The following is a 27,900-nucleotide window of genomic DNA, read 5'->3' as shown; positions in this document are numbered from 1 at the left end:
AGAGTATATTAGATCTGGTGCAGATCTACTCTTCTTATATTCTTGATAGCACGTTGTACAAGTTACAACAATTTGACCAGCACTAAAAGGAAAAGGACTATTATAGCTCAGACAACTACTGGTAAAGTATCGTTTTGTAGCCTTAGGTGAGCTTTAAATAAGAACTCTCAGGCACATTTTACTAGAAGGCTAAGTTTACTATACTTCACTTCTTCGTCTCTTAAACCAAGTATTGATAGACTAGCGTGCAAGTAATCGTTTGATTAAGCTCCCATTTCAGTGTTCTACTTACTTCGCAGTTCAGTGGAAGGAAATGGCTGCCATGGCCAAGGATGAGCTTCAGTGGGCAGCCGATGAAGATATTCAGGTACAAAATGTTGTGAGAATGTGAGGCCTGGTCTGTCTCAGGGCCAGACCAAATATCTCGGGGGGGGGGGGGATTTATTTATAGGTCTCGAGACTTGCAGCATTTTCGTGTGCTCTAGCGGAGTATCGAATGTGGCCAGCCAGAGCCATTGAAAGGCACACATTGTATATCATGTGATTTTTAACCCAAAGAAATGCTGCGAGTATTACCTCTATGGAATTTGGATAGAGCCAATGAAATGCGAGTATTGCTACATGTACATGTACGTGTACGTGTACAAGTCTTTAACTAATGGACATTCCAAGAGCATATGAAAATGCTGCAAGAGGGTCCAGACCTTTTCTCCCTTCTTTCCCCAGACTAGATCGCTTTACGGCAGACTTGCAGTTGCGCTCTGCGATTGTTTTCATATAGATATCCCTGCCTATGCCTATGCCTATGCCTATGTCGCACAATTAAAAGTCGTGTCTCTCTATTAAATGTATGTGCAGGATTTTCGTTTCATGGAACTTCGCAAGATTCACTTTGGTGATTCCGGAGTAGAGGGTTGCAATGACCAACGTTTTTCTCTCTTGTGCACTTCAAACCATTTCGGATTTACCTTTGTCGGCTGCAAAACTGGTGAGTGTACATGTACAATAATTGACAATGTGCAAAATGTCCTACTTCAAAACGTATCATTAGATCTATATTTGAATGAGGGGCTGATATCAGACGTTTCACATTTCCGATAGTTTTGGTGAACTGGAACATGTATCTTATCTGTATTTAATAAACCACATGATGGGGAACTTATATTTATACTTAGTGCTGATCACGTGACCACTAGCCAATGACAGTACACAAAATTGGTCATGTGACACCTACATGTACATTAAATAGCATAGTGCACACTTAGCCTCGATCCCAGGCCACACTTTATCAGGGAAGTAGGCCTGGGATCGACTGCTTGCGCATGCGCTAATATCCCCCTGGAATCCGGAGGGCTTTGGATAACATCGTATATGCTCAGTAAAACAATGACATCACAACGAACGGAAGTGGATTGAAGGAAGTAGATAGAAAGTTCGATTGAAGGTTTTAGTCCATTGGATAGCGTTCTCTGATAGCTACTCTTAGCCTGCTATGTTAACAAAAGACTCACAGCCTGCAACAGTGTGGATGACAATCATCTGAACGGAGTGAAAGCTGACATGTCGACAAGAGCCTATATGGACAGGCCACGCCCATCTATCACTAACTTTAATGAAAGTCTACTATACTACTGCTACTGACTCTATCAGAAAGAAAATAACTGTACAACAAACCTACACAGCTCTGTCTCTAGCTAGCTAGCTATAATTATAGCTCTGTGTATGACTTTTAGGATATTTTCTCTGTATTATATGACATTTTACGGGAAAGAATGTGCAATTATTTTGCGCATGCGTAAGCAGTCAGTAGCAGGCCTTCTTTTCTCTTCGAAGGCCGGTGAAGGAGCCTAAATGCACACTTAAGTGCTTGGTTGTACAATTTTGTAAAGATGAATGTTCAAACATGGCTTTTGAGGTCTTCTGGTTTAATTTTGGGCTTTTTATTCATCTATAGGGATAACGTCATCATCAACATCATCGTCAGGTATCTTCTCTTTCTTAGCATCCATAGACTACAGTAATGCTTTCTTGTTCTCTTTCCCCTCTATTTGTGGAAGCAGTGCCATGGATACCTTGTATTGTAGGTATGGTTCAGTTTATTCAGAGCTTCAAGCGAGCAATGTCCTGTATGTTCCTTCATTAGCTGGTCGCTAAAGCCTTGGGCGAAACCGGTACAGTGTAGTAGCACAAGTTACTTTTCCAGAATGTCCGTTTAGTCAATCTCCCTTCTATATCCCAGCCTTTTTAAACATTAATTTTTGTGGAATAATTTACCATCATTAGAAGAGGCCGACATTAAAAATAGTCCACATCTTGAGGTAATTAGAGCTGATATACTTCCTTCATAAATATGTTTACAATGTCTTTAGAGGTTCCTCGGTCCCTGTTTGCTTGCGAATTCAAAGTCAAACTTTCCCAACCAGTACGCAAATCTCGCACAGGCATTTGTAGCAATGGTGTTGTTGGGTTTACTCGAAAGACAGGAGTCTACTTCAACAGCTCTTGATCTTGACCAATCCGCCCAGAGTTTAGCTCCCCACTCAGTACATGCATTAGTGTTGAGAGGAATAGCAAAAGAACGCAGTTTAAACCGACTAGCCATTTCTTGAAAAAAAAGTGGCTACAGTATACTGATTTTTTTAAACCATAGTATACGGAGCAATCTGGCAAGTGACAAGTGTCACATGAAGCTCTAGAACACACCTAGCCAAGACCACGTGCTTTAATGCCAGTGCCTTGGATTGGCTCTCGATTACGTAATGTACTCGACACGCATTAAAACACTTAATCTTGGCTAAGTGTGTTTGAAATATTGCTTAAACTAATGTCCAACCAAAGCTGTCGTGACACAAATGCACAGGCAATTATCAAGAGTGCATAAGAAGAGAAGAGTGTCAAACTACTGATACTTCTACACAAACACTGTGCACAAAGTAACGTGACATAATTACGCAATGCACAGAATTTGTTAATAGTGCATAAAGAGTGCAAGTAAAGAGGATCAATTCAACTATTGTCCTGATTTTTGTGAAGAGATCGTCTCCTATCAGTGTGCAGTGAGCAGCTCCATAAGCATTGAACGCGAACAACTAGCTAGGATTGTTCGATTACCACACCCCTAAAAACGTTACGGTTAACATTTACTAGGAGATTACTAGTAAGTTTACAATACTTTATCACGTGCGAGTCATGTTACTTTGTGCACAGTGTTTGTGTAGAAGTATCACTCTTCTCTTCTTATGCACTCTTGCCATTATAATGATTATTTTGCACCTCCATGTTATTACGTCATGCCCTCCTGCTCTACCGCTAATACAACTCTTGCCCTCGGGGCTACCTTAGCAGTACAGCACACAGCACGAGGGCATAAAACGTAATAATTAACCTACTTATTGCTGATTGTATAATAATTTCAAGGATCAAACAGGTGGTGCATTAGATGAGTTATGGCTAGTTTGACTCACAGTGAAGGCTGTTGCAGTCTCTTCAGAATCGTTCATAGCAACATCTGTTCGCACAAACTTTCTATTGAACTTATGAGTTAGCCTTGCACTAAAGCCTAGCTGTTTGTTAGCTACAAGAGTCAGAAAAGAGCTGCAAAGCTGCATGCCTACAGTGACTGTACTGTCAGAAACAGCCCTTGTGAACTCTGACCTCATTGCAGATCCACCCCTTTTCATTGACTGAATAATACTGCTACATGTACATTGTAGCTCTACATACATTGCTTCTATAAATCCTTGAAGATCATTCATCAAGCCATCAGATTGACTTTTGTTGCTCCTCTCCTATAATGACTTGACTGTATTGTCAAAAATTGTGATCAACATTAATAACGTAACATTATGTACAACCAAGGGCGTATGAAGAGAAGAGGGCATGCAACTACAATCTATCCTATTACAAATGGGCGGGGTTTAGTCTAAAAATAGTAAAGAATGTATTGCACGTGACTTTATACTCTTTATTCCCTAGTGGGCGGTGGTTAAATCATGGCTAAATATAGCATATCCTGCTGACTCATCAATAATACGACGCATACACAGTATACATAGTGAGTTGCATACCCTCTTCTCTTCATACGCCATTGGTACAACATAATAAGCGTAAAAAGCTACCTCTTTTATAACAGTCTAGAGCGAAAGCATAGATGCAAGTCAGTTAAATTCACATGTACTCTCATCTGTTACGTATAATTATGTAATGCTTGTTTTCTATACCCTCCCCCCAGGCTTGTACGTTTTCCGAACTGCTCTTCTGTACGAGGTAGACAAGGATGCAAGCATTGGAAAAAGAAATGTGATGGGTGAGATGAGCAATTTGGATACTCAAAACTATAGTTAGTATGTTTAACTAAAATGCTGCCCGGAGTTTTCTTATATGAGTAGTCACTTTCATAGACAGTAAATACTGTGGAATTGGTTATGTTGGTCCGGTGTAAAGTGGTAGATCTCCGCAACCACATGGATCTATTGCACGGTCAAGCACACTGTACCAGTTGAGATTTATTATCATGATCTCCATTGTTATAGCTGGCAAAGCCAGCATAGGGCCCACTCACATCTCCACTCCTGCCCCTCCCATCCATGTGGCTCTCTCCAATGACAGTCTCACTCTGTCAGTGTGTGTGAAGGAAAGTGGAATGGTGAAGATCTACTTCTATGATACCAGGGCACTGACCAATAAAGTATGTTGGGTGCTGTACATGGGCAGCGTGTCATACAGGGGGAAAGGGGGGATATCCCCTCCTTTCGATTATGACTGAGTGTCCATAGCTGGGTATTGAAATAACAGTTGACCTTTTTTTAGCAACATTTTCTGGTTACTTTTCTCATTTCCCCCTGTACTTCAAAATCCTGTATGACACCCTGATGGGTTATCAAATTTGACTATAATTACATGTACAAGAGTTATGAGAGCTATGGGAATTAAGTGTGCGCGTACGTGTGTTTGTGCCTAGACTACTTCTAGTACAGCTGCTCAATGATCAAGTAGGTTTCTAGTCAGGTTTTCTTGGGTTTTAATTTATGGATTTGCCAAATAATTTGTTCTCAATAGTTTTGCTTGTTTTGAAGGCCATTGCAGTCTCTTCGGACTTGTGTCTGTTGCTTTACTTAGCTATTCTACTTAGGAATTAGCTTTGCACTAGAACGCTAGTTGCAAAAGTGAGAAAAATGAGCTTTCAGCCATTAATAATGAACTTTCTGTGTCCTTTTTAGCAACCAACACGGCCGATTCATTTCCCAAAAATCCTGCTAGCCCACTTCCTCTCCTTGTTAATTGCTTGGTCTTACATTCCTGAATGCAAATTATTATTTTTATAGCAAAGTATTATTATGTATGGAAAAGTATTCGCTTCATTGAGGCTAATATGCCACTAGAATTTCATTTACAGTACTTTCATTTTAGGTATACCGTATGAATATTTTGCGGGTGAAAAACCTTTGCGAATTAGCCAAATCAGCAGAAAAGTTTACCCTTTGCGATCTAACTATTGCGTTCTGGCAAGGATCGTGTGTATTTACTAGTAACAAAATGGTTTTGCAGATTTTATTGTTGCGAATTGATCAACTATCGCAAAGTTCGCAAATATTTGATGCTCGCAAAACATTCTAGTAATACGGTAGTACGTCGGTTGGATGTGATCGTGATCTTATTTTTTGTGTGTCCATGCACATTTCATGAAGTTTCCACTGTAATACGCTATGATTAATGATCTAAAGTACATTTGTATGAATCTCACTGAAACGGTATTGTTCAATTCAGGGGAAGCAAATGGAGCCTTTTTGCAGCATCGATATTTCTACAGAAAAAGGTAATAAATTATCGTGAACTATAGCAGTATGAAACCCCCTAGGCTTATCTCCCACTACCATTCACTCTGTCAACATCAATTTCCTCTCTATCCAGATGTAAGGTTGTTGGACCTACAGTGGAACCCTGGCTCTGGTTTCCCAAACCTACTTCTGGTGGTTGTCTCCACTGGAGTGGTGAGTCTCCTCGAGATCACTGACAAGGTTACCATACTGGTGCAGAGGGCTGGACTGCAAGCCAACTGTGGTGAGCTACATGTACGTATATCGGTGTGCATGCATACATTGTGGCTACAAAATACCTTAAATGTGTACTTGCGTGCAGTTATTGTGGTGAGGGAATAGCCCTGAGTAGATCGAGGTTTTATAATAGTAGTGAGGAAATTAATGAGATGTCGCTTGGCTTGATATCAAAAGAGTCTACTATAATAATACATACAGTCATGCACTCCTGATACAGTGCTTGGTTTTTTCCCTAGTTTGCTGGAGTCCCAAGGGAAAACAACTCGCACTCGGCATGAAGAACGGAGATGTGGTCCAGTGTACTGCTAAGGTACCTTGTGTACATATTTCTATCAATACTCCAATGTGCACATACCTGATCTACGTGCACCAGTTAAAACCAGTTTAGTACCTAGGCCCACCTAAACTGTGTACATAAACTTCCCCACCTTCATGCACGCACACTACCCCAGGCCTTTGAGGAGAAGCGTCGCCATCCTCAGCCCCCTAACGTGGTTTCGGGGAAGCTAATGCAAGTGGCTGACCTCTGTTGGCTAACAGCGTTCGAGTTTGCAGTGACCTACATACCTCAGGACCAGAGTATTGACAACGTATTCATGGCTTTCCTGTCCACACCAGTAAATAGAAAATGTCACTGACGCACGCACATTTTAGTTTCTATATATACCTGTGGGCGCTTAAAATGATAATACATGTACTGTAGCATGCACATTACTTTTATAATCTTTGTCTTTATTAATTGGCCCACCTAAAGATCATGATTTCAGGCTGCAATAGAGAGCTGTCTAAAAGAGAGCTCAGTAGCAGAGTGTGCCTACATAAATCAGTCCTCATGTTACATGGTCATTGAAATCTGCTTGCAAATTCTAGCCTCATTTACTCAGTTCGTTGTACATGTGAATAAGGTTACCCTCTAATTGTAAATCTTTTTCGCACACAGAAAGACCAGCCTCCTAGTTACACATGCACTGAAGACCCGTATGGTTACTACGGTGTCGATTCCAGCAAGAAGAATGTGGACAAGTTTCACTTTGCCCATATGCAGCAATGGTAAAATATAGCCGAAAAGTTATTACCTTAATTATTTGTAGGAATAATATTGTCTATCTCTAACCCTATAAAATGCTCAAAGCTGCAACACACACTAAGTGCTTCACAGTACCACCTGCTTTTCATTATAGGGGTGTCCTAATTACCTGCTCTAACAACTCAATGGACACACCTTGTTTTGGCCAAGAGGGGGGTGCTCACGGAGTGATAGGAGATGCCTCAAGGGGCAATCCAGATGACTACCACGGGCCCTGGTGGCAGTGGGGCCTAGATGAAGGTGGGAGAGTCGAGCCTCCTCTCGATGACAACAGTAATGAAACGCACTCAGTGGGCGTGGCTATTGACTACACATCTCAGGAAGTGGTCCCTATCAGTAAGTGGCTTGGGGTGGGTAGATACTTTTTAGTACTTTTCCTGACCAGCCCTAACAATTTTCACATTGCGGATTTTTTGTTGGATCAGTAAATGGCTTTTAGGATGGAGGATGGGGGGAATTGTGGATGGCTGATAGAAAGCAGAGCATATTATAAGGATTTAGAATTGAAAGGAGATAATGTCCGATCAAATACATGCAGTATTGGTCTGACATGAGCACCCATGAAAGTCACCATGAAGGTCACCATGGAGGGAGTGTGACGGGAACAATTATAAATCTTAAATATGACCTCATGTACAGTTGAGGCTCGATTATCTGAATCTCGATCATCCAAATTCTCGATTATCCAGATGAAAGATTCACAACCAAATTCATAGCCAACACCTACTCGCACATGTCAGGGTGTCATACAGGATTTTGAAGTAGAGGGGGGAAATGAGAACAGTAACCAGAAAATGTTGCTAAAAAAAGGTCAACTGTTATTTCAATACCCAGCTATGGACACTCAGTCATAATTGAAAGGGGGGGGAAATTGGAGCTAGGGGGGGTATCCCCCCTTTCCCCCTGTATGACACCCTGCATGTGCATTAATTAAGTGTCCACGTGGTTGAAAGCTTTTGTGCTGCTGATTAGCAGAATAGCAGCTAAACGCTTCAGCTTAGCCTAACAGTATAGCTTGCTATCTTGTTTTGTCCATATAATATGCATTGCATTGTACGTACAGTGTAAGTATGGTATCGATATGCGATATGCATACTTGTAACAAAAGTCCTTTACATGTTTTGTTGACTCGAGGCGCTTAGGTGGTTTATACATGATGTAGTCTGTCAGTTTGTCTGCTTGCCTGGCCGCTACAGTGTTGCGTTTTTAGCATGGATAGCCTCAACATAGCAAGTTTTCAGCTTCAATTTCTGTGGCATAGTTTAAAGCTTCATTGTCAAATAGAAGTGAGCTAATGTTAAGAAGCTTGAAGCATGTCATAAAACCTCACGCCAATCTTTAGTTTTTTCTGTTTCTTGGCGTAGTTATAATTAGAAGACACTGCACGTCCATCAATGCAAGCCGTACCACTATTGATTTAACTCTGTTTTACTGCGTATCATTCATGTACATGTACATCAGTGTTGACACACTCTACCCCCCCCCCCCTCCCCCCTCCCCTCCAGGTGACACCCTACTTCTACCGTGTTCCCCACTGTTTCTCTCCCTCACTGATAGAGGAGTACTGTGCCCCTACACTATTGTTAACACGGGTTGTTCCCATGACAAGATTGCCAAACTGATGTCTCCACCAAAGCCACTGCCAAGCTCTCCTGTTAGACACCAAATATCTACTTCAGCCCCACCACCATCCAACGTGGTTACATCCACCACTCAGACCAAGGCAGCTCTCCCATTATTGCTCAAAGGTTTTACTCAAGGGTCTGCTCCACCCATGGCCACTCTAGGTCAACCAAACACTAGCCCAAAGAGCAATTCTCCAAACTTGACAGGACCTACTACTGGATCAGGTCCCAGTACTCTAAATAGTGCTGGTGCTGCTCAGAAGCCATTCTTCGGTATTGCGAACATTGGACAGCCTAAACCATCTTTTGCTCTGGGAGGTGGGAAAGTATTTGGACAGCCCAACCTCTTGCCTGGACAAACAGCTGGGCCTGTTACCAGTGGCACTTCTTCCCTCCTTAATTCTGGTGGTCTCTTTTTGAACACAACCAGTGCACCTAATTCCAAACCTGGTGACTTTTCTTTTAGCAACCCTGCAGCAAACACTGGGGGTCTTTCTCTTGGCAGGCAACAGCAAAATGCAGTTACTACAACAACTACCTATCCCAGCTCAGGCATTACTCCGAGCAACCCTGGTGGTGGTGTTCTCTTCCCTTTCTCTGCTAAGCCTGGTCAGCTCCAATCCTTCTCTGATGCAGCAAAAATAACTTCTAGACCCTCAGCACCTCCTATAAGTGGGCCACCCTTATTTACCTCTTTGGGCATTGGATCTGGATTTTCTGGCCTCAGGACTTCAGCACCTGCTCTTAGTAATGCTCCCAACAAAACACCCACTACTGTTGTCAATATCAATACATCCACGCCTGTTCTTGGATCCACTGTGCCCCGTCTCGGATGCACTGTGCCGCCTTCATTTGGAGTAGCTCCTCCTATCACTACAACTCCATCAGGGCTAGGACAGAAGCCGCCAATTGTAGGACTGTATCAACCACAAAGTACATACATGTACTCACCTTTGAGTACACCCAAGCCAGATGGGGCTCCAGGCACTGGTGGTCTGCCAATGACGACAATCGGGCCTATGATGTCTACCCTACCTAAGGTATGATTTTGTGTGTACATTTGACAACCTAGGGTATAATTTTTGTGTACATTTGACTGTGATGTATGTATGTCTAAGGGTTAAAACAACCTACAATGCACGCTATATACGTGACTTGTATAATTTTGACTATCGCCACACTGCTGATTTAATGCTCTGTTATTCACTGCAGTCTGGACCTGCTTTGGGAACTCTACAGGCCAAGCTTCCACCTGCAACACCTGTCACAACTTGTACTCCTGTATCAAGCGCTCTCACAAGTAGAAGCCAACCCCCCATGATCACACCCAGTCGACCACCCCCAAAGACGTTTGAGAAAACTACTAAGTCAAATGGTGACGGCACAGAGGTGAGTGTGTGTGTACGTATACATGTAACAGTATGTGAATACGTACATGTTTAAAGTGAGTGTGATCATGGACGTTTAAACGTGTTTAGTGTCATGTCGTGTGCTGCTTCACTTGCACACATTCAGTCTGTGGATGGCAGTGCTGACCAGGAGGCTGTTGAGAACCGATTCGCAGCTGACATCAGTACCGAGGTAATTTCCCATGATTCATTGTGTTCATGTACTTCCTTTTAGTTACTTCTTTACATGAATGTCCAACTTTGCCATATTCAACACTTTATGTGGATTTGCTCATTAGAAATATCAATTTAGCTCACATGTTCACTCTCTAGTACAGAAATGTACAATCGAGTGTCACACGTGTGTGGCACATATCAATTGCACACAAGTACCCTCATAGCACACACTTCTGACATGTATGCCACATGTGTGCTACATGTACACTTCAGAATTTCGCAGTCACGCGTGGGACGAGTGCAGCAGAATAGTAACATAAAAGCTCTACTATGAGTGCCCCGTGAATGTACTGTGAATGCGGTCTGCACACGTGCTGCTCTTATTGTATGCACGTGCACATTGCTTGTGCATGGCATACGTATGACGTGTGTGATGCTTTTGTCTCGCACCCGATTCAACACACGTGCTGCATGTATGTACATGTAGCACGTGTGTTGCTTGCCATGGTTTAATTGTTACATGGTATAATTATAACCTAAATGCAACATACATACTCACACTAACCACTTATATTTGTGCTATTATGCTTGTTCTCCTCATACAAGTTAAGCTGCATAAAATTAATATACCAGTTTTTAACTTCTCAGTTGTAACAGACTACTTAGTGTGCAACTCACCATTCTCCAAAATAGTTATGTCGTGAGGGATTTTATTCTTTGAAGTTGTTCTCTGCAGTTTATTCGTATACCAACTAGATTTGTGTGGAATGTGTGCAACAGACACATGTACAGACTACTGGCTATGTGTATGATAGCCGCAAAGCTCTGTTCTCATGACATGCTTATCCTGAATCATTTGCACACGTGCAGCACTTGTTGTTGCATGTGTGTAGCATAATTATTTCTGTAAGCTGTACATGTACATGTATATACCGACTCCGTGTAACTGATCTACAGTGTCTGCCATAATTGATTGAATGTCTGATGTGCAGATTGACAAATTCGCCACTGAAATAGATGGTCTATATGATGACATATTGGGACTGGGAGATGTAGAAAGTGGAACATTGTATACACTTGGAAAAGTTCAGGATCTCACTGCATTCTCTGCCGACACTAAAGCACTAGCAAACAATATGCAGGTTGTCACCAAGGCGTTCAAGGTTCGTTCACCCTTTACTTGCTATTGACTCATTTTGAGTCATAAATGCGTGCCATGCACTGCATCCACCAGAAATGTCACAGAGAGCGCCCCAAGTTGCTAAAAAAATTGGCGCATGCAGCAAAGCGTAAATGTTCATTTGTGTTTTGGCACGCCCAAACACGAACGTGTAATAGGAGGATCTTAAAGGGAGGTTTTCCCTTAACCGGGGCTCGAAGGGGACTGTGCCCCTCACCTTGGTTCTGCATTTTTAAGGTTTCAGCACCCCCGAGACATCATATGGCGGGAGTCAAGGGTGTACGTTACAGTTTTGTACCAACCTCATCATATCCTGATATAGACTGCAGTTCCAAGAGTATTTTGAGGTCACCAAAGACATCAAGAATCCCCTGCACACTCTGACCATTATAGAAAAGGAGAGGGGGTTCACTAGGGTATAACTATTGGGTTACCAATGGGGAAAAAAGGGGCCAAATTGAGGCCAGTGGGTAGGAGCTTGTTGCAGAAATCTGCACGTGAATTGGGGAGGTTGTAGAAATTGCAATAATCATTCGGCGGAGAGAAGTGTTGGAAATTAGTAAAATTCTCACCAAGAAGTGCATATACCAATTAGCTTGAGTGAGTCTTGAAATGTCCCCATATACATGTATGTAGATGTTGTAAGTAGACTAAAGATGCACGTAGTTCATACTAGTCTCTCTCCCTTAGGCCAGTAATTGTAGCAGTGACCATATCAAAGAGGAGACTTTTAAGGGCTTTGAGATGTATGAGGAGGCAAGGTACATTTACAATGTCTATGCAGTACATATGTACAGTCTGTATGTACTCACTTTGTTGTGCTTAAATTGACCATACTGTGTTTTGTTGCAGAATAAGTACAGAAAGAAATAATGACCCAAAGTATGCGTCCCTCTTGAAGGTGAAGTATTTTGTTGTACCAAAAAGCTCTGAACTTCATTCAGGGAATCTTGAAGTCACAAGAAACACTGACATACACATGCATTAATTTTAGTCCCATCACACACACAGAATCTAAACAATATAACACTATTCATTGCTTGAATGTGTGTGTGCAGGTCAGGCCCCTGGATAGCTACAGTGCCAAACGACTCAATAACCTGAGAGCGTCTTTCCTACAAGTGTCTCGCGCCATCGATGAGATCAACTCACTGCTGGATGCTCAGCTGGAAAGGAAGTACGAAGAGAGAAGACAGAGGGGAAAGTAAGTTATCAGGAAAGCATTGCTTTTCTGGAGTTTTAAATTCGACAAACTTTCACACCTTATTTTTGTCTAGGAATCTGCTCAAAGCCCCTTCTATCCAAACTGTCTACTCCACACTGAGAGACCAAACCAGAATTATTCGTCTCCAGGTATGTGATTAAATCATTTCCTCTCACAAATTTTCTGATGCAAGGTTCCACCTGACTTTTTCTCCTTTCTCCTCACAGAATGATTCAATGGCTAACATAACTGACGATATGAAGAAACTCAAGCTGATCCCCAAGTCCTGGCAATCAGCCCCTAAGATTGTCCACTCATCTCCATGCCGACCAGTCTCCTCCCCTGGCCCCCCAGCTACCCCTCGAGCGGAAAGAGACAGGACACCAATCAGATCAACTCGAGTAGTACAGAGCAGAGAAAAACTGAGGGAGTGTCTGGAAACCATAAAAAAAACTCCAGTAAAGAAAGTTAAAAAGTCTGAGCTCTCGTTCAGAGTTGGAAAGACTGTGAGCAGCGCCTCTCCGGTATATGCTCAGTCAGAGGGTACATGTACCTCGTTAAGTGAAAGCCCTGGTGAGTCTTTCTACGGTCGGGTGTGAAACTAACAGTGTATTCTATGACATGTGTTGTTGTGATGTTATGATTATTGAGTCACTACTGGCAGTACTAGTGTTTTTCTCTGCTTTACAGATACATCTACTATCAATGTTCAGTGTGAGCCGGTTATCAAACACTTGACCACACCAATGACCATGCGCTCGCAAATTGCAAGCTTTGTTACGTCTCATCAGCCCACCAACCGTTCTTTGAATACCAATTCCGAAACCTCTCTAGGATCATTCAAGCCTGATGTAATGGTATCTCCCAACCGTAATATATCTATTCGTACTCCGAAAGGTTACGAGTCCACTAGTCGCGAGTCCACTACTCCTCAATTCTCACGTCAATCCTCTGGTCCTGGTGTGATCTCGTCTCCAGACGGTATAATAACAATCAAAGACCAGGGGAAGTATACAAAAATGGAAGCATCTCCACCCCTGGTTAAAACTAATGCTCCAAGCTCTGGGACCGGAACTGTCTGCTGGGGTAGCCCCCCTATTTCACAGCCAAAAACTGACATTACTGCATCTCATGCTCTATCTCCACCGTTTCCCATACCAACCCCAACTCCACCCGCATCTATAAGAGCCGACATTGATCTCAATAGTTTGCGGAGGACTTCACCATACAGGGATTTGTCACAAATTAGGCCACCCTCCAGTGAAGATACTGAACAGTTTTCTTTGGTCACAAATACATCCTTGTCGGTACCCAACATAGCTCCAAACAAGTCAGTGGGAGAAAGCCTGTCTTTGTTTGATCGAAAAAGCGCTCTTTATGCGTCTTCGCCCCAGGTGCAACAAATTAGCTGTGTCTCTACAAGTACGCTGCCTTCTTCTCTGCCTCTACATGAACCTCCTAAATATCAAATTGATCTCAAGCCTGCCACTGCCTCAACCTCGCCTCTGAATCTCCCAGTTGCAGCTGTATCCCCAGTAATGCCCAGGGGTATGGCTTTAGGTGTTCTCACTAAGTCCACTGTTCTATCACAGACGCATTCCGTTGGTATCATTGCAACTCCGTCACAATTGACCATGCCTTCTATGACTAGTACAACTAGGTTGCTTCCTGTTCAAACCACAACTTTTGCTATGCCATCATTTTCAAAATTGTTGTCTCTACCAGCCAGCATCACGTCATCGACCTTTCAACCTCCAACATCTTTTCCATTTACGAGTAAAGGTGTATTTGGTACAGCTTCTACCACCAAAGCATTCACCAACTCCCCGTTTCTATTTCAACTTCCTGCTGTTAGCACTACTACTGCTACCACTACCGCTAGTGATATACACGTAGGCATGATGGTAAATACACCTGCTCGTGTACCAATAAGCTCTGGTACTGGAACTCCTCAGTTAACAAGCTTACTGCTTGACAACAATAAAACTACTACTGCTACCGCTACCGCTAGTGGTATACATGTAGGCCTGACGGGAAATGCACCTGCTCCTGTACCAATAAGCTCTGGTACTGGGACTCTTCAGTTAACAAGCGTACTGCTTGACAACAATAAAACGACCAAAACTGGCATAGAAGTCCCTGATTCCTCAAACAAGGATGTCAGTAAAGCCTTTCCTGCTGATAAGGAACCCGTCGTTGACATTGATTCATCTAAGAACATTGTAGAAATTGACAAGACACAGCATACATTGGGGGATGGCGCTAATCAACAGGGTTTGACTACATCTGAGGCCCACCCAGATGATCTTAATGTGATTGAAAAATGTTCCACCGAGTCAGTACGCCTCTCCCCTAAAATTAGTGGTGGTGTGAAAACTCCTACCCAATCAGAAGCCATTTCTGTATCAACTGCACCCATTTCAACCCAGCAAGCAACTATTGAAGTTGCTGTTACTGCCACTCAGCCATCTATCTCGAGCAATAACACTCTTGCGACTGCTGCACTCTCATCGAGTAATTCAATAAACGCTACCGAAAATACTTTGAAGAAAGAGCAACAGGATATTACAGTCAGTGGTGCCATAAGCAGCGGAGTGAATGGAAGTTCTGCGGATAGTGAAGGCAGTAATGAAGAAGATGATGATGCGATGATGGGTGACGACATGGAACCAATTGATGGTACGTACGTAACATTTTAATTTCTGTGTGTGTGCATGTGTAAGCGTACGTGGTGAATGTGTATAAGACTGTATCTTGAAAATGATTCAGATTCGACAGGACAAAATACCCCATCGCTCTCCTCTGCCACTCCTTTAGGGGGACTGTCTCTAGGACTGGGAAGACCCCAGCCTACAAATGTGACTGCAAACCCATTCGGCACGCCTAACTCTTCTATCATTACTTCTCCTCCCACCCAGCCAGGGTTTCTGAGATCATCAGCGCTTGGTGAGGGAATTAGCTACATTGACATGTGACAGATTAACCTCTCTCATTAGGTCAGGGCTTTCAAACCTCCCAACGCACATCTGCCCCAATGTTCAGTGACAGTAACCTTGTTTCAGGCTCAGCCACAGGAATGTTTGGACAAAAAGCTTTGTTTGGTTCACCCCCATCTCTTAATGCATCAACGTTTGTCTCTGTGCCAAAGTAGGTTTTTTGTAGTCTGTCATGTACAGTACCCAGGGTACACGTGCTTAGCCTGACATAATAGTTATTATGCCTAATTATTAGCTCCCTTCTTTCATCCAGCAAGGTATTTGGATCTGGGGCTGGTGCCGGTGGTGGAGCAACTGGTGTAGGGAGTACATTCCAAGGAAACCAGTAAGTCAGCTGTCGTATACCGGGTTTCCAGTGAGTATTATTATTGCGAATTGCACTGTGCAAGCAAGCCTGTTTGTTTTTCTGAGCAAATTGCACTGTGAACGCATGCTCTTTTCTTTGCAGTCTTTTGTAACTCCAATTTGCAATAAAAATGTGCATGGTATGCGGTATATATATAAGTGAAAATTTTATATTCAGATTGAGATGTGTCATATTTTACCGGATCAATCCTCATTATGCCTCGGTGCGCATGCGCAAGCGAGGTATACGGTAGTGTGTCTGTGTGTGTAGATTGCTACAGCTGCTCAAGGATCAATGAAGTGCAAGTAAGAGTTTCTATAGGCTTCGATCTAGTCATGTTTTCTTGGATTTTATTCATGGATTTGCAAAATAATGCTTCGTTCTCAAGTTATGCCTAGTTTTGCTTACTTGGAATGCCATTGCAGCCTTTTCAGAAGAGCACGTAGCCAAACTTGTTTACCAAGTGTTGCTACTCTACTTAGTAGTTAGCTCTGCACTAGAACGCTAGCTATTGGTAGCTGCAAGAGTGAGAAGAGAGCTGCAAGGATTTATGTTATGTAGCTTTGGCATCCCCACCGAGGCATCAGCACCTGCGGTGTTTTTAATATATCTTTAGCAGCCTTTGTTGAGGAGTTGTTTTGTACACAACTGTACATTTAGGACCTGTTCTTGGATTTTAAATCGTAGAATTGCAAATTAATTATTGTGGAGACACCTAAATGAAATGATGAATTTCACTCTCTTGGTAATAGTTGGTTTTTAAAGACACGCCTCTATATGTGGGGATTTTCCCCATAAGTAAATTATTTGGTACTATCAAGCTACGTGTAGCTACTGTACATGCCTAGTTTTGCTTACCGTTTTTACTAGAATTTTTTGTGAGCATCGTTTAAACATAATTATGCGAACTTTGCAAGGTTTATCAATTCGCAACAATCGCAAAACCTAATGGTAAATACACACAAACCTCGCCAGAACGCAATAGTTAGATTGCAGAGGGTCAAATTTTCTGCTGATTTGGCTCATTCGCAGAGGTTTTTCACCAGCAAAAGATTCTAGTAATACTTGGAAAGCCTTTTCAGAAAAGTGTGAGAGCAAAACTTGTTCATGTGTTGCTACTCTACATGTACTTACTAGTAAGTTCTGCACTAGAACGCTACATATAGCTATTGGTAGCTGCAAGAGTGAGAGCTAGCCATTAATTTCAGACTTATGAACTTTTGGCATCTTTTTTAGCAACAATCACTTCCCACTCTTTTTTGCATGAACAAATCGTGTGTGTTTTTATCTACATGTAGCTTAGCTTAGCTAATAGCTTAATGTACATTGCTTTGACACAGCATCAGCCCCCGGGGTGCTTTCATATAGTTAGCGTTTCTTCAGGGGTGGCTGTGACATGTAAGAGGGATTCCGCTGTAGTGGGTAATTTTTGTTGGTGCACATTTTTGTTAAATTTTTCGTGCAGCTCCAAATTGTGACGTAGTAGTTATTGCGCATAAATAATTTCGGTTTAGGATGAATATTTAATGAAATTTGCACCATAATAATATTATTTATATGCAGTTGTTATAATTGTTGACAAAACGTTTCATCCCAGGTCATCAGGAATAGGTCTTACCTTTGGGAACCTAGCCAACACAGGAGGAGGGCTAGGAAGTGATTCAGTAGGGTTTGGAAGTGCTGTAGGAGGTTCACTTGGATTCATTGATAGTCCAGTAGGAGTAGTGTTTGGTAGCAGAGGAGGCTCTACTAGCACAGATTTTGGTGCTCTGGCAGGAGGCTCCATTGGCTCTGGAACGAATGGGAATCAAAGCAGCTTGTAAGTTTGGTAATATCTATCAGCAGGGTGTTTTAATAAATATATCTTTCTGCAGTTCTGGCTGGAGATAGAGTTTGAGCTGGAGACTAACTGACTTTAACTAAGTTATACTGTATACAATTATGTTGTTATAAAGATGTACGTAACTAATAATAGTGTGGTTAATAGTGCAATATGGGATTAATAAAATATCTTTAATAGCACGAGTAACAAGCAATGGCAATTAAGACTGCTAATTGCACTAGGCGTAGCCGAGAGCTTCCCAGTGCTTGTTATGAGCTAGTGCTATTAATCCCTTATTGCTTTCTAATCGTGTATGATGAATTTCTCTGCAATATTTTCAGTCGCGGCCGTTATTTAAAAACACAGTCATTGCTATTACTTGCATGACAGGTGGTTGTATGCTGTCAATGACGACGTGCAATTACTGGATGGGATAATTGTTGTATACTCTCCAGTCACTAATAGTACATCATACGATTAATTCCGTTTTTACGTTGTTACCAAATGCAATGCAGCAGCATAATGCACTAACCACAAAACGCCCCCCTGGCATTCATGATGAGGAGTAAAGTTTTTACTTTCACATAGTGCCCATGCATGCATGCAGGACAGCTAGGACACGTACTGTTAAGTTCTAAAAGAATATTTATTATGAACTCCTGATTAATTAATTGATGTTCAATTAAGATCTGAACGGTACGCGTGGGCGTCGCTAATTCATGCTGGGTTGTCGTTACTACGGGCAACAAAGAGGGCTATAATTATCTTCCTGTCATCATAATTAATACTGATGCAAGTTTTAATGATGAAGAAGTTGATGTTCTGTGTTTGCTTTGTCTGCACTTCTGTATTTGGTAAGCAATTTAAAATTTTGTGCACACATAATATTATAACTGGGTTTGCTTGCGTTAATTAATGTTATGGTTACATTATATAAATTGACAGCGTTTACATGATAAATAATTATATAATAATCGTTTTAGGCTATCCTTATGGACTTGAAGTCACTGAAGTAGGAGCTGAGTCGGTTATTTTGAAATGGCATTCTACTGAGAAAAATGTAGAAGAATTCAAGGTACGCAGTCAGTACATAGACTCGCAAGCCATCACTGTTAATTGTTGCAGGCGAACAGTAGACTGGTCAAACTCCGTGTAGAGACTTGTGTTGCACAGTCAGCATATCAGATAAGATTCTAAGTGGCTGCGGTTTTCGTGACGTCAGTAACTGCATGTGATACGTTAGAGTTTTCTAGTGATACATCACTATCAACGATCTTGCGATAACCGCATGCGGTTAGTTTCCACAAATAATAATCGTGGCAAACCTTACACGAGTCTCAACATCACAGAGTTTGACCAGTATACTGTTCGCCTGCAACAGTGACGGCTTGCGAGTCTAGTCAGTACATGCACGTGGGTATAATTATCATTATTGTTGTTATTCCTAATAATTATATCATGAAGTATCGACAAAATTTCCAATTGGAGGGAGCTTGTACAATGAAGCTGTGTAATATTTGTTGACATAATTATATATACCGTCTTTACACTAAAATGAATAGACACTGTTTTGGACTGTCTCCCAAAGGCACCGTTTTAGTATCCCGAGGGTACTACAAGTGGCTGAGGGCTTCTAAATCACATGGACACTGACAAAACAGTGTCTAGGTACTAGTGCAAACCTTGTCGTCGAGGCTTGACTACAATACAATTACTTGACAATGGGATACTAGGTATACTAAGTAAACTGTAGGTACCATAATTTATCAGACACTAATTAGCCTGGATACTTTTCTGGGAAATTTTCGTTGTTCTAATACAGCGGACACTCCCGGTGCTTTTACCTTTGTTCTAAATATCCGGACAATACCTTGAAACGTTGAGATACATTCCGAAGCAACGCCAGCAAGAGTGATACATGTAGCTATATAGATAGCTAGTGCAACTATTCAGTTGCACACTGTTTTAGCTAGTTTGCATGCAGCTGCATGTTTGTTCTAATTATTTCAGACACTTTGCGTGCTCTTTAAAGATCTGTTCCATTTATACCCGGATAATTTCCTTATTATTTTTTGCTGTCCGATAAATCAGAAACATAATCATACGGTATGCTACGTCCCATAGTACACCTGCTCTGGGGCACTTTTTCCATGTTATTCCCATGTAGATCTTATCGACTAAATGTACTGTAGTGTCCGAAGCTTGTTTGGCGCTTAGCAATAGAACGTACGATTACTTGTAGCTGCTTCCACGAGGCTATCATAGATCAATAATTATTCTTAAAGGCTGCATTATAATTCTAGAATTTATTGGGCGCTCAATTGGAGAATTATTTTGTGGACTTGGCAATTTTATTAGAATGGGGCTGTAATTAACGATACTTGTAAAAAATGCATGCATCTCGAAATGAATCTTACACATAATTCTTGTCAGCCATGATGATAATGCTCGCATTTGTTTCTGCGCAGGTCCATTGTTCTGGAATTCGTCATTACATGACACCTCAAAAAGAACTACACACAGAACTGGATGTTCTCACTCATTTTGTTCCAGGATCTTTAACTCATTTACTAATTGGCGATGTTCTAACTAACTACAACTACTCGTGTATAGTTAGTGAGCAGCTTGAGGACAATGCGCAAGTGCTCGGATGTCAAGTCAGTGATCCATTCCATTTTTCAACGGACTACAGCAGTAAGTGTGCCCGTAACCATTCTATCAGTATACCGTTTGCAAATTATTATTCAGATCCAGAACAGCCTAGACCACCTGATATTCACCTTCAAAATGACCAACACTTTAGGATAGACTTGTTTCCAGTTTCGTCTAGGCATGGACCCCTCCTGTAAGTTTATGAAAATATTTGTGTCTGTATTCTCTCATCTGGAGCATTAAATTTTAGAGGATACAAGATACAGTTTCATGTTGTAAACGAGGAAGATCCAAATGGTATACCTATAATCCCTGAACATTGGATTTTTTCATTTGGAGAAGGAGCTCTACCGAATCCAATTGTTGTGTCAAAAGCCCATGGACCAAGATCATTTCAGCTGTCGTTCAGCTATGATTCTCTTCCTCCTTACATTCTGACAGACCAGGAGATTTTTGCTAGTGCACTAAAGAACAACGTGAAGTATTCAGTCGTTACAATTGCTTACTCCAAGAACAAACAGCAATTAGTGAGTAGCTAAAATGAAAGCACCGCAGGTGCTGATACCTCGGTGGATATGTCAAAGCTACGTAACATATTGCTAATTAAACACACATGATCAACATTTTTGCATCTAGTTATAAATCACAGGGAAACTCAAGGGTGGGGAACGATTGAATAATTGTTGCTAAAAAGGATGCCAAAAGTACGAAGTCTAGCTGCTGCATCAGTGTCCCTGCAGCTCTCTTCTCACTCTTGCATGCAGCTAGCTAGCGTTTTAGTACAGAGCTAACTACTAAGTGGATTAGCAACACTCCATTGACAAGTTTTGCTACGCACCCTTCTGAAAAGGCTGCAATGGCATTCCAAGTAAGCATAACTCGAGAACAAAGCATTATTTTACAAATCCACCATTACTAGAAGCCTATAGAAACTCTTACTTGCAGTTCATTGATCCTTGAGCAGCTGTAACAGTTTACACATACACACAAACACACTACCGTATACCGAGCTTGCGCATGCGCACCGAGGCATAATTATATAATATATCTGTGTATATGTTTTTACAGACAAAGAAATCTGGTGGTATACTATTTAGTGTGAGCAAGCCTTCGGAGCCTTTTGTTGCAAGTGAGTAATTGAGTTCGTAAACTTCCATAATGTGTTCATTATTTATTATTAGGCCGTACCGTGTTTCATCAATCAACAGAAAATGCATCATCAGTGAGACCGGGACACCTTGCTGTTGCACTTTCCATTGGTGTGATTTTACCTCTACTAATGATCAGTTGGGTGGTGCTAATAGCAGTATTCCTTCTGTGTAGAGCTCGAAGGATCAGATACCAGCTTCAAAACACATTCACACGACAGTAAGTTCTTTGCATGTTGATAGTACATTGTACAGTGTTGTGTATCACTAATGTACTTTCCCCTGACAGTGATAGCAATGAGTTCAAAAAGACACAGCAGAGTACAGACACTGACATGTTACGACTTCAGTCTTCACCAGCCAAGGGTGACCACCCTTGGTTGGGTCCAAGCAACGACTCTTGGAATGCTGTCCATACAGAATCTACTCCTACTATCCACACAGACTCACGTGCCCATCAAATCTCACCATCTGAAGCTAGTAGCAACAGTTTGATACAGCTTAGCCCTAGTCATCCAAGCCCTCTCAATCTAACAGAATTTGTAATGTCTGAGCCTACAATATACGATATATCGCATTTTCATCAACGTTGTGAAACTACAAATCCCCACAAGTCCAATGCTGTTCCTCTACAATACACTACGACTGTTGATAAGCATACAGAAGAGTTTATCACTAGTCAGAGCTATCAGAATGAGACAGAACGTATTCAGTCACCAAAATTCTACAGTGCACCTGAGTTTTCTTCGGCAGTCTCTACCACTGAACATTCGGAAATGATTATGCGGTATTCAAGCAGTTCTGTTTTCCTTCCAAGAGGCTTCTCTGCTGGACCCCAGATGAATACATTTGCTCTGGCCCCACAGCTGTCCCCCATACAGAGGCTGGCCCCACAGCTGTCCCCCATACAGAGGCTGTTGAATAAACTCAGTGGAGATGAAAGTGAACAGGAGGATCAGGCGCCAGAACTGGAAATGGACATGTATGATGTCTATTATTAATTATAATTAATGTAGTACGTTAGTTCCGTTATCCATTATTTATTACACTATGAATCACATTCCTTCGAAGTGAAGTGGGCGTGGGGACAAGCTGAGGCTATATAGCCAAGAACATGCATGCAATTAATTATAAAGTGCTCATAGAGCATTCACCCCATGCCTCGGTTTAAGGCGTATTTTAATCGGCCTTGAATCGAAGCTAATTCATCCCATGATTATTGCGTTGATCATAACTTTTTACCGTAGTTACCCTAGGTTATACCGTATAGTGGGAAATTTTTGTGGGTGCAAAACATTTTCGTTAATGGCCAGAAGTAACTTTCACAGTTGAAATTCGTGTTTTTATTCCAAGAAACCATGCCCACAATTAAGCTTTGCATGTGCCGTGTAAATTATACTGGCGCTTGGAATTTGTTCCAGTTTTAATGTTAACTGCTCTGCCCTCGAAAAACAAGAATTTGCACCACACGGAAATTTCCCGCTTATATACGGTACATGTACTTGAGATAATTACAATTTATATGTGTACCGATTCAGTGTATTGGGCCTGTATGTTATCACGTGACCGAAAATGAAAATGTGCTGGCCAATGCATGTCGGACCTCCTCTGCCATGGTACTCCATCAAAGTATGCTGTCACAAACTTCCTAGCCTAGATCCCAGCCCCTGAGAGCGGCCTGGAATCAAGGCTACAAATTTCCATGCAAGTGAGCTGCAAAGCACAGCATGAGCTGATAATAACCAATAAACTGTTTAATATTTATTTGTACAAGGGTTTAAATAATACTTGTTTTGGAGGTGTCTATATATGGGATTTAGAAGCCCAAGGCACTGATTCATATCCCGAGCGTAGCGAGGGTACTACAAGTGGCTGAGGGCTTTTAAATACACCGACAAAACAGGGCTAACTCATTTATACTATGGTTCTATAGAGATTTATGGCAGTAAAACTCACCAAACCTAAGGGCGAGATGGTTTACGTTGCCGTAAATCCCTAGTATAACCATAGTATGAGTTATAATTATATTCTATGTGATTGGCTATATGCAATCTACTCCCCTACCATGGTAACTCACTAGTACTTTTCACTAACCAGACGAAATTATCTACCCAAACATGTCTGCAGAAATATCATAGGGAATTATCACAGTTATACCATGGGCATAGTCCTTAATAAATTAATGTTTACTTCCAGTTAAGTTTCCCTTCTACTTTGAATAATGGTCGCTCCTCGAAACATTTAGTCTCAAAGCTGGCAAAGTCTCCCACTGTAACATCTCTGCAGTAAGTCAGGTCTATTGTGTGCAGGTACGGGCAATTGTTCCAAATGTAATTAATACCATTTACTGTAGCAAGGCTACAACGAGATAAATTCAGAACTTGAAGAGGCTGTATAGCTCGTGGGAAAATATTCCGTAGAGTTTCATCACTAACCGCTAGTCCACTCATATTTAGTTCAGTGAGTTTTGGAGGCTGCCCAATCATTTTCTGTAGAGCTTTTGTTGGTGAAACAGGCTCTAGGTTATCTATTGTTCCTTCTTTCGCTTCAATGTGACAGAAAGCTAGATTGAGGTTTCTAAGATTAGGGCAACAGTCACCAAGTGATTCACAAGGATACAAAAATGTGACAACAGCACAACTCAAATCCAATCGTTCAAGCTTTGGGCAACTTTTTGGGATCACTTCAAACTCAATGTGAGCAAAATATGTTAGATTGAGTAGCCTCAAATGCTGTCCGATCCCACGTATTGCTGGAGCAATGCCTTTGTCAAAGATTTCTTTTGGCTCAGAGGGATAAAACTGCCCCCCAATCAATTCGAGGTCAGCCACACCGGTTAGTTTACCTATATTGGCGTATGTGTGTGGTGGCAAAGTGGTACTGGAGATTGAAAATCTTTGTAGATCAGGGTGAAATTTAGGTATCAGTTCGAGTGCTGTTCTTGAGAGAGCAGTGGATTTTATGTCCAACTCTTCTAGTTGTAAGAGGTGAATACAATGAGATGGATCGAGCAGCCTCCAAGGGTTACATATATCAGTGTCGCAAAGATTCAAATTGCGTAATCTAGGCAGATACTGTAATAGCACTGCCATTACTTGATCAGTAATGTTGACATTATCAAGACATAGTGTTTCCAATTCCAGGCATCCATACTGAGTACCACAATCTTCAATGTTAAGAGCAGTAAGGCTACCATCGCTTTCATAAAGATCTTCATCACTGTTGTCTGGCTTTAAATTAACATTGTCACCAGCAGCTACTAAATGTACGTCATCCACTTTCTGGTTTTCTCGCTCTTCGTTTGTTAACTCTATTGCAAATTGAGCATCCCCTTGATATGTATTGCCTGTAGGCTCTTCAGATGCACACTGGCAGACACTATTGATTGATACAACAGTAGGCCGATGATCGGTATTGTACAGTTCAGTTCCAATTGACATACGGGCAACACTGTCCAGAGATGATAATTGCAATGGCTGTACTTCATTTCCAGTAGTGACCACTTTCATAGGCTGACTTGATTGACCTTGTTTTGCAGATAAAGCTTGAGAAGATTTCACTTTCCCACAAACTTGACAGTAGATAGTTTGAGATAAATAGTCTGCAAGCACAATAGAGCTAGTACGTTCCGTCATTCGCTGTTTTTCAATAGCCTGCTTCCCACAGAGCATCAAAAGAGTTCTTGGATCACTTGCTCGATAGTCTGACAGTTGCAAGATGGTCAAACACCGACACGAATACGCAAGCGTTTCCACAATCGAGACATCCACTTTAGGACTCACTTTATTGGAAATGTCCAGCTCCAGGAGAGACGGGTTTTGGCCGAGCAGATCACTTGAGTGTACCGTTAGAGATTTTTCTGCAATTTGGAATTATCACTCGTTCTAGAAGCTGTGAATCAAAATAATGAAGCAGCATGAATAGTCTATAACTTGTCTATAGTGACCACCTATTAACATATGCGGATCTCATAAAAAGATGTTCTCTTAAATTTAGGGGGGTGAAAATTAAGAATAATTTGAGCACTGTAGGACGGTATTAGATGATCTAGCGATTGGTATCTAAATTTATAATTGGTTTAGAATTACATGACAGCGATTCTTCAGTATTTTGAATAGTTTAGGAGTAACTCCACCAGGAAAGTGCTTGAAGTCAACGCCCCTCAAGTGGGGGACAATGAGCAGCGATAGCCAGGAGGAATTCAGCTGCTTGGTGAAAATCACATATTCAAAGATCTCTTCAATGCATTGAGAAGCTGCACAAAGAAAGTATGAGCTGTTACTAAGCATATAAATATTACATGCATTTTATAATTATAGCACAGTGTATAATTATTCTAATTACTAAAAATTCTGGAATTTTTTGGCTGGCACGTATAGGTATGGTTAAGAGTGCAATATGGGATTAGTAGCACGAGTAACAAGCAATGGCAGGGCTTCTAATTGCACGAAGCATAGATTAACCCTGCCAGTGCTTGTTAATGAATCCCTTATAATTGTACGAGTAACCATACTACCAGGAGTGCATGCACTCCTGATACTACATGTAATCGTTTATGATGAAGTTCTCTGCATTTTTCCTTATTCGAAAACATTAGTAGTTACTTGAGGATCTGATACGGGATTAATTGCTGTACAAACTCTGGTCACTAATATAATTATAGCAATTATAACGGAGGCTACATATGTACAACTGATCTATATGATAGCCTCGTGGAAACAGCTCTACTAATACTCCACGTTCTACTGCTAATTAAAGCGCCACTCCAACATGTAAGCGCCAAAATTGGAATTACAGTTCTATTTGTGCGCCACTGGAATATCATACTAATTTAATGGCACAGAAAGACGGTGTAGAAAGTTATTTTAAATAATTATAGTATGACGCTCTCATGGACACTGTTTTTATCTACAACGGAATGTGTGATCATAATACTTGCACTCATGTTATGAAGATTTAGTGGATTCAATTGAGTCTAGGATTGAAGGAGTCACTATTAATGCCGTAAAGGAGCTGTGTGTGTGTGTGTGTACATGTACGCATGCATGTGTGTACGTGTACGTATACGTGTGCGTGTACGTGTATGTGTGCAGTCTCACAAAGATTATCGAACGGTCCAACAATGAACTTGAATTTTCCTAGATCGTCAAATGTCAAGCCATAACAAAACTTCTTGATGTCTGTTACTACTTTAATAACACATATTCTTGTAAGAGAAGGTGCTGAAAAGGCCATCAAGACTCTATCTATGTACAATCTATGTATACACAATAATTAATCAAGGTCTATACATGTAGGTGTGGCTAAAACATATTATACGGTAATTCGATAGGAAAAATTGAAATTTCTCTTTTTCTCCATATTTGGATTTGGCTCTGGAAAGGTGCTTGATACCGATCGACCCAGTACCACAGGAGTTTTCTGAAGAAGTTGATTTTCAGCATGCCTTACCAACCAAGTAAGTTTGCTAAATGGTTTTGGATCCAGTCATAGCTTGTGTACCAGTAGATATTATATACTGTACAAGTGAAAGCCTATAAACTTTAATAAACATCTAGATCTACATGCATAACTAGCTATATGCCATGTAAGTATATATATTATTCCTTCAGAGAGTGTGTTTGCAACACTCCCCCGTACTCAAAGGGGGATGCCCCTGATCATTAATGGAGACCCGAAGGGCCAAAATATTCTCTACTGTAACGGAAATTCTGTGATCATCAGAAATGTCGAGGTACATAATTCAAGGTTTTAGTTATCCATTTGAAAGAAGCATTTTACATGTAATGTGTGAATCTTTTTTGGTTACTTTGTACCCTTGGATTGGATCCGCCACTAATACGCTATCCATACTGGAATTGGCATCACTTTCGTGTCTCATGCCATGCAGGGTGGTGTCATATAGGATTTTGAAGTAGAGGGGGGGGATTAAGGCACGCGGAGTGTGCCGTGGGCTAGGGGAACCCAGGGGCATGCCCCTCCGGAAAATATTCTTATTAGGTGGTCTTAAGGTGAATTCTGGTGAGTCTTGGGGTTGCCTTTGCATATATTCACCGTACAAACATGTAGTACCTGAATAATTTATGGGGGAATTTTGGGGCAGAAGGGGATATCCCCTTCCCCCTGTATGATGACACCCTGCATGCTGTATGAAACTGATTATGTCTGATTGCTTAAATCCTTTGACTTCTCCATCTACATGTAGGCATTCTGCCCTTA

At 41.4% G+C, this 27,900-nt stretch overlaps 4 protein-coding genes across 9 annotated transcripts in view; 3 read left to right on the top strand and 1 right to left on the bottom strand.

Moving 5' to 3' along the window:
• The first annotated feature begins 3 nt into the window (after window positions 1-3).
• Window positions 4-18,067, top strand: LOC135331309 (mucin-17-like). 2 transcript variants are annotated; one of them, XM_064526422.1, is made up of 26 exons: window positions 4-146; window positions 300-367; window positions 859-988; window positions 4,232-4,306; window positions 4,533-4,687; window positions 5,767-5,815; window positions 5,911-6,060; window positions 6,293-6,366; window positions 6,509-6,673; window positions 6,997-7,106; window positions 7,238-7,479; window positions 8,649-9,808; window positions 9,981-10,157; window positions 10,284-10,349; window positions 11,326-11,496; window positions 12,204-12,274; window positions 12,366-12,414; window positions 12,572-12,717; window positions 12,791-12,866; window positions 12,945-13,290; window positions 13,408-15,396; window positions 15,487-15,663; window positions 15,714-15,864; window positions 15,967-16,038; window positions 17,657-17,878; window positions 17,934-18,067. In XM_064526422.1, the coding sequence occupies exons 2-26, from the start codon at window positions 314-316 to the stop codon at window positions 17,947-17,949; spliced, it is 6,093 nt and encodes a 2,030-aa protein (XP_064382492.1). In that variant the 5' UTR covers window positions 4-146; window positions 300-313; the 3' UTR covers window positions 17,950-18,067. The 2 variants fall into 2 exon arrangements, with proteins under 2 accessions (XP_064382492.1, XP_064382491.1); XM_064526421.1 differs by lacking the exon at window positions 4-146 and having other exon boundaries at window positions 153-367.
• Window positions 18,068-18,209: 142 nt separating this feature from the next.
• Window positions 18,210-23,390, top strand: LOC135331315 (uncharacterized). 3 transcript variants are annotated; one of them, XM_064526435.1, is made up of 9 exons: window positions 18,210-18,735; window positions 18,865-18,956; window positions 19,007-19,614; window positions 20,350-20,575; window positions 20,630-20,726; window positions 20,784-21,060; window positions 21,602-21,662; window positions 21,712-21,901; window positions 21,971-22,741. In XM_064526435.1, the coding sequence occupies exons 4-9, from the start codon at window positions 20,377-20,379 to the stop codon at window positions 22,680-22,682; spliced, it is 1,536 nt and encodes a 511-aa protein (XP_064382505.1). In that variant the 5' UTR covers window positions 18,210-18,735; window positions 18,865-18,956; window positions 19,007-19,614; window positions 20,350-20,376; the 3' UTR covers window positions 22,683-22,741. The 3 variants fall into 3 exon arrangements, with proteins under 3 accessions (XP_064382505.1, XP_064382502.1, XP_064382504.1); XM_064526432.1 differs by lacking the exon at window positions 19,007-19,614 and having other exon boundaries at window positions 21,971-23,390; XM_064526434.1 differs by lacking the exon at window positions 19,007-19,614 and having other exon boundaries at window positions 21,715-21,901.
• LOC135331314 (WD repeat-containing protein 1-B-like) overlaps window positions 23,257-27,900 on the top strand; it is a 16,016-nt gene continuing 11,372 nt past the window's right edge. Inside the window, exons 1-3 of one of the 2 annotated variants that reach the window (XM_064526431.1) lie at window positions 23,257-23,389; window positions 27,065-27,139; window positions 27,294-27,415. In XM_064526431.1, coding sequence (XP_064382501.1) covers window positions 27,124-27,139; window positions 27,294-27,415 — 138 coding nt within the window. In that variant the 5' untranslated portion in view covers window positions 23,257-23,389; window positions 27,065-27,123. Of the gene's footprint in view, window positions 23,390-26,997; window positions 27,140-27,293; window positions 27,416-27,900 lie in introns of those variants that run through there. The other variant, XM_064526430.1, reaches the window with a different exon arrangement.
• LOC135331317 (uncharacterized) lies at window positions 23,798-27,000 on the bottom strand. 2 transcript variants are annotated; one of them, XM_064526436.1, is made up of 3 exons: window positions 26,781-27,000; window positions 25,770-25,936; window positions 23,798-25,572 (listed from the first exon to the last, which is right to left on the bottom strand). In XM_064526436.1, exon 3 carries the CDS (start codon window positions 25,350-25,352, stop codon window positions 23,868-23,870), a length of 1,485 nt encoding a protein of 494 aa, XP_064382506.1. In that variant the 5' UTR covers window positions 25,353-25,572; window positions 25,770-25,936; window positions 26,781-27,000; the 3' UTR covers window positions 23,798-23,867. The 2 variants fall into 2 exon arrangements, with proteins under 2 accessions (XP_064382506.1, XP_064382507.1); XM_064526437.1 differs by lacking the exon at window positions 25,770-25,936.

Source organism: Halichondria panicea, chromosome 2 (assembly GCF_963675165.1).
Source record: "Halichondria panicea chromosome 2, odHalPani1.1, whole genome shotgun sequence".
In the NCBI taxonomy this organism is placed as follows: domain Eukaryota; kingdom Metazoa; phylum Porifera; class Demospongiae; order Suberitida; family Halichondriidae; genus Halichondria; species Halichondria panicea.
Note: the sequence above shows the minus strand (reverse complement) of the source record. Positions and strands in the feature narration are given on the sequence as shown.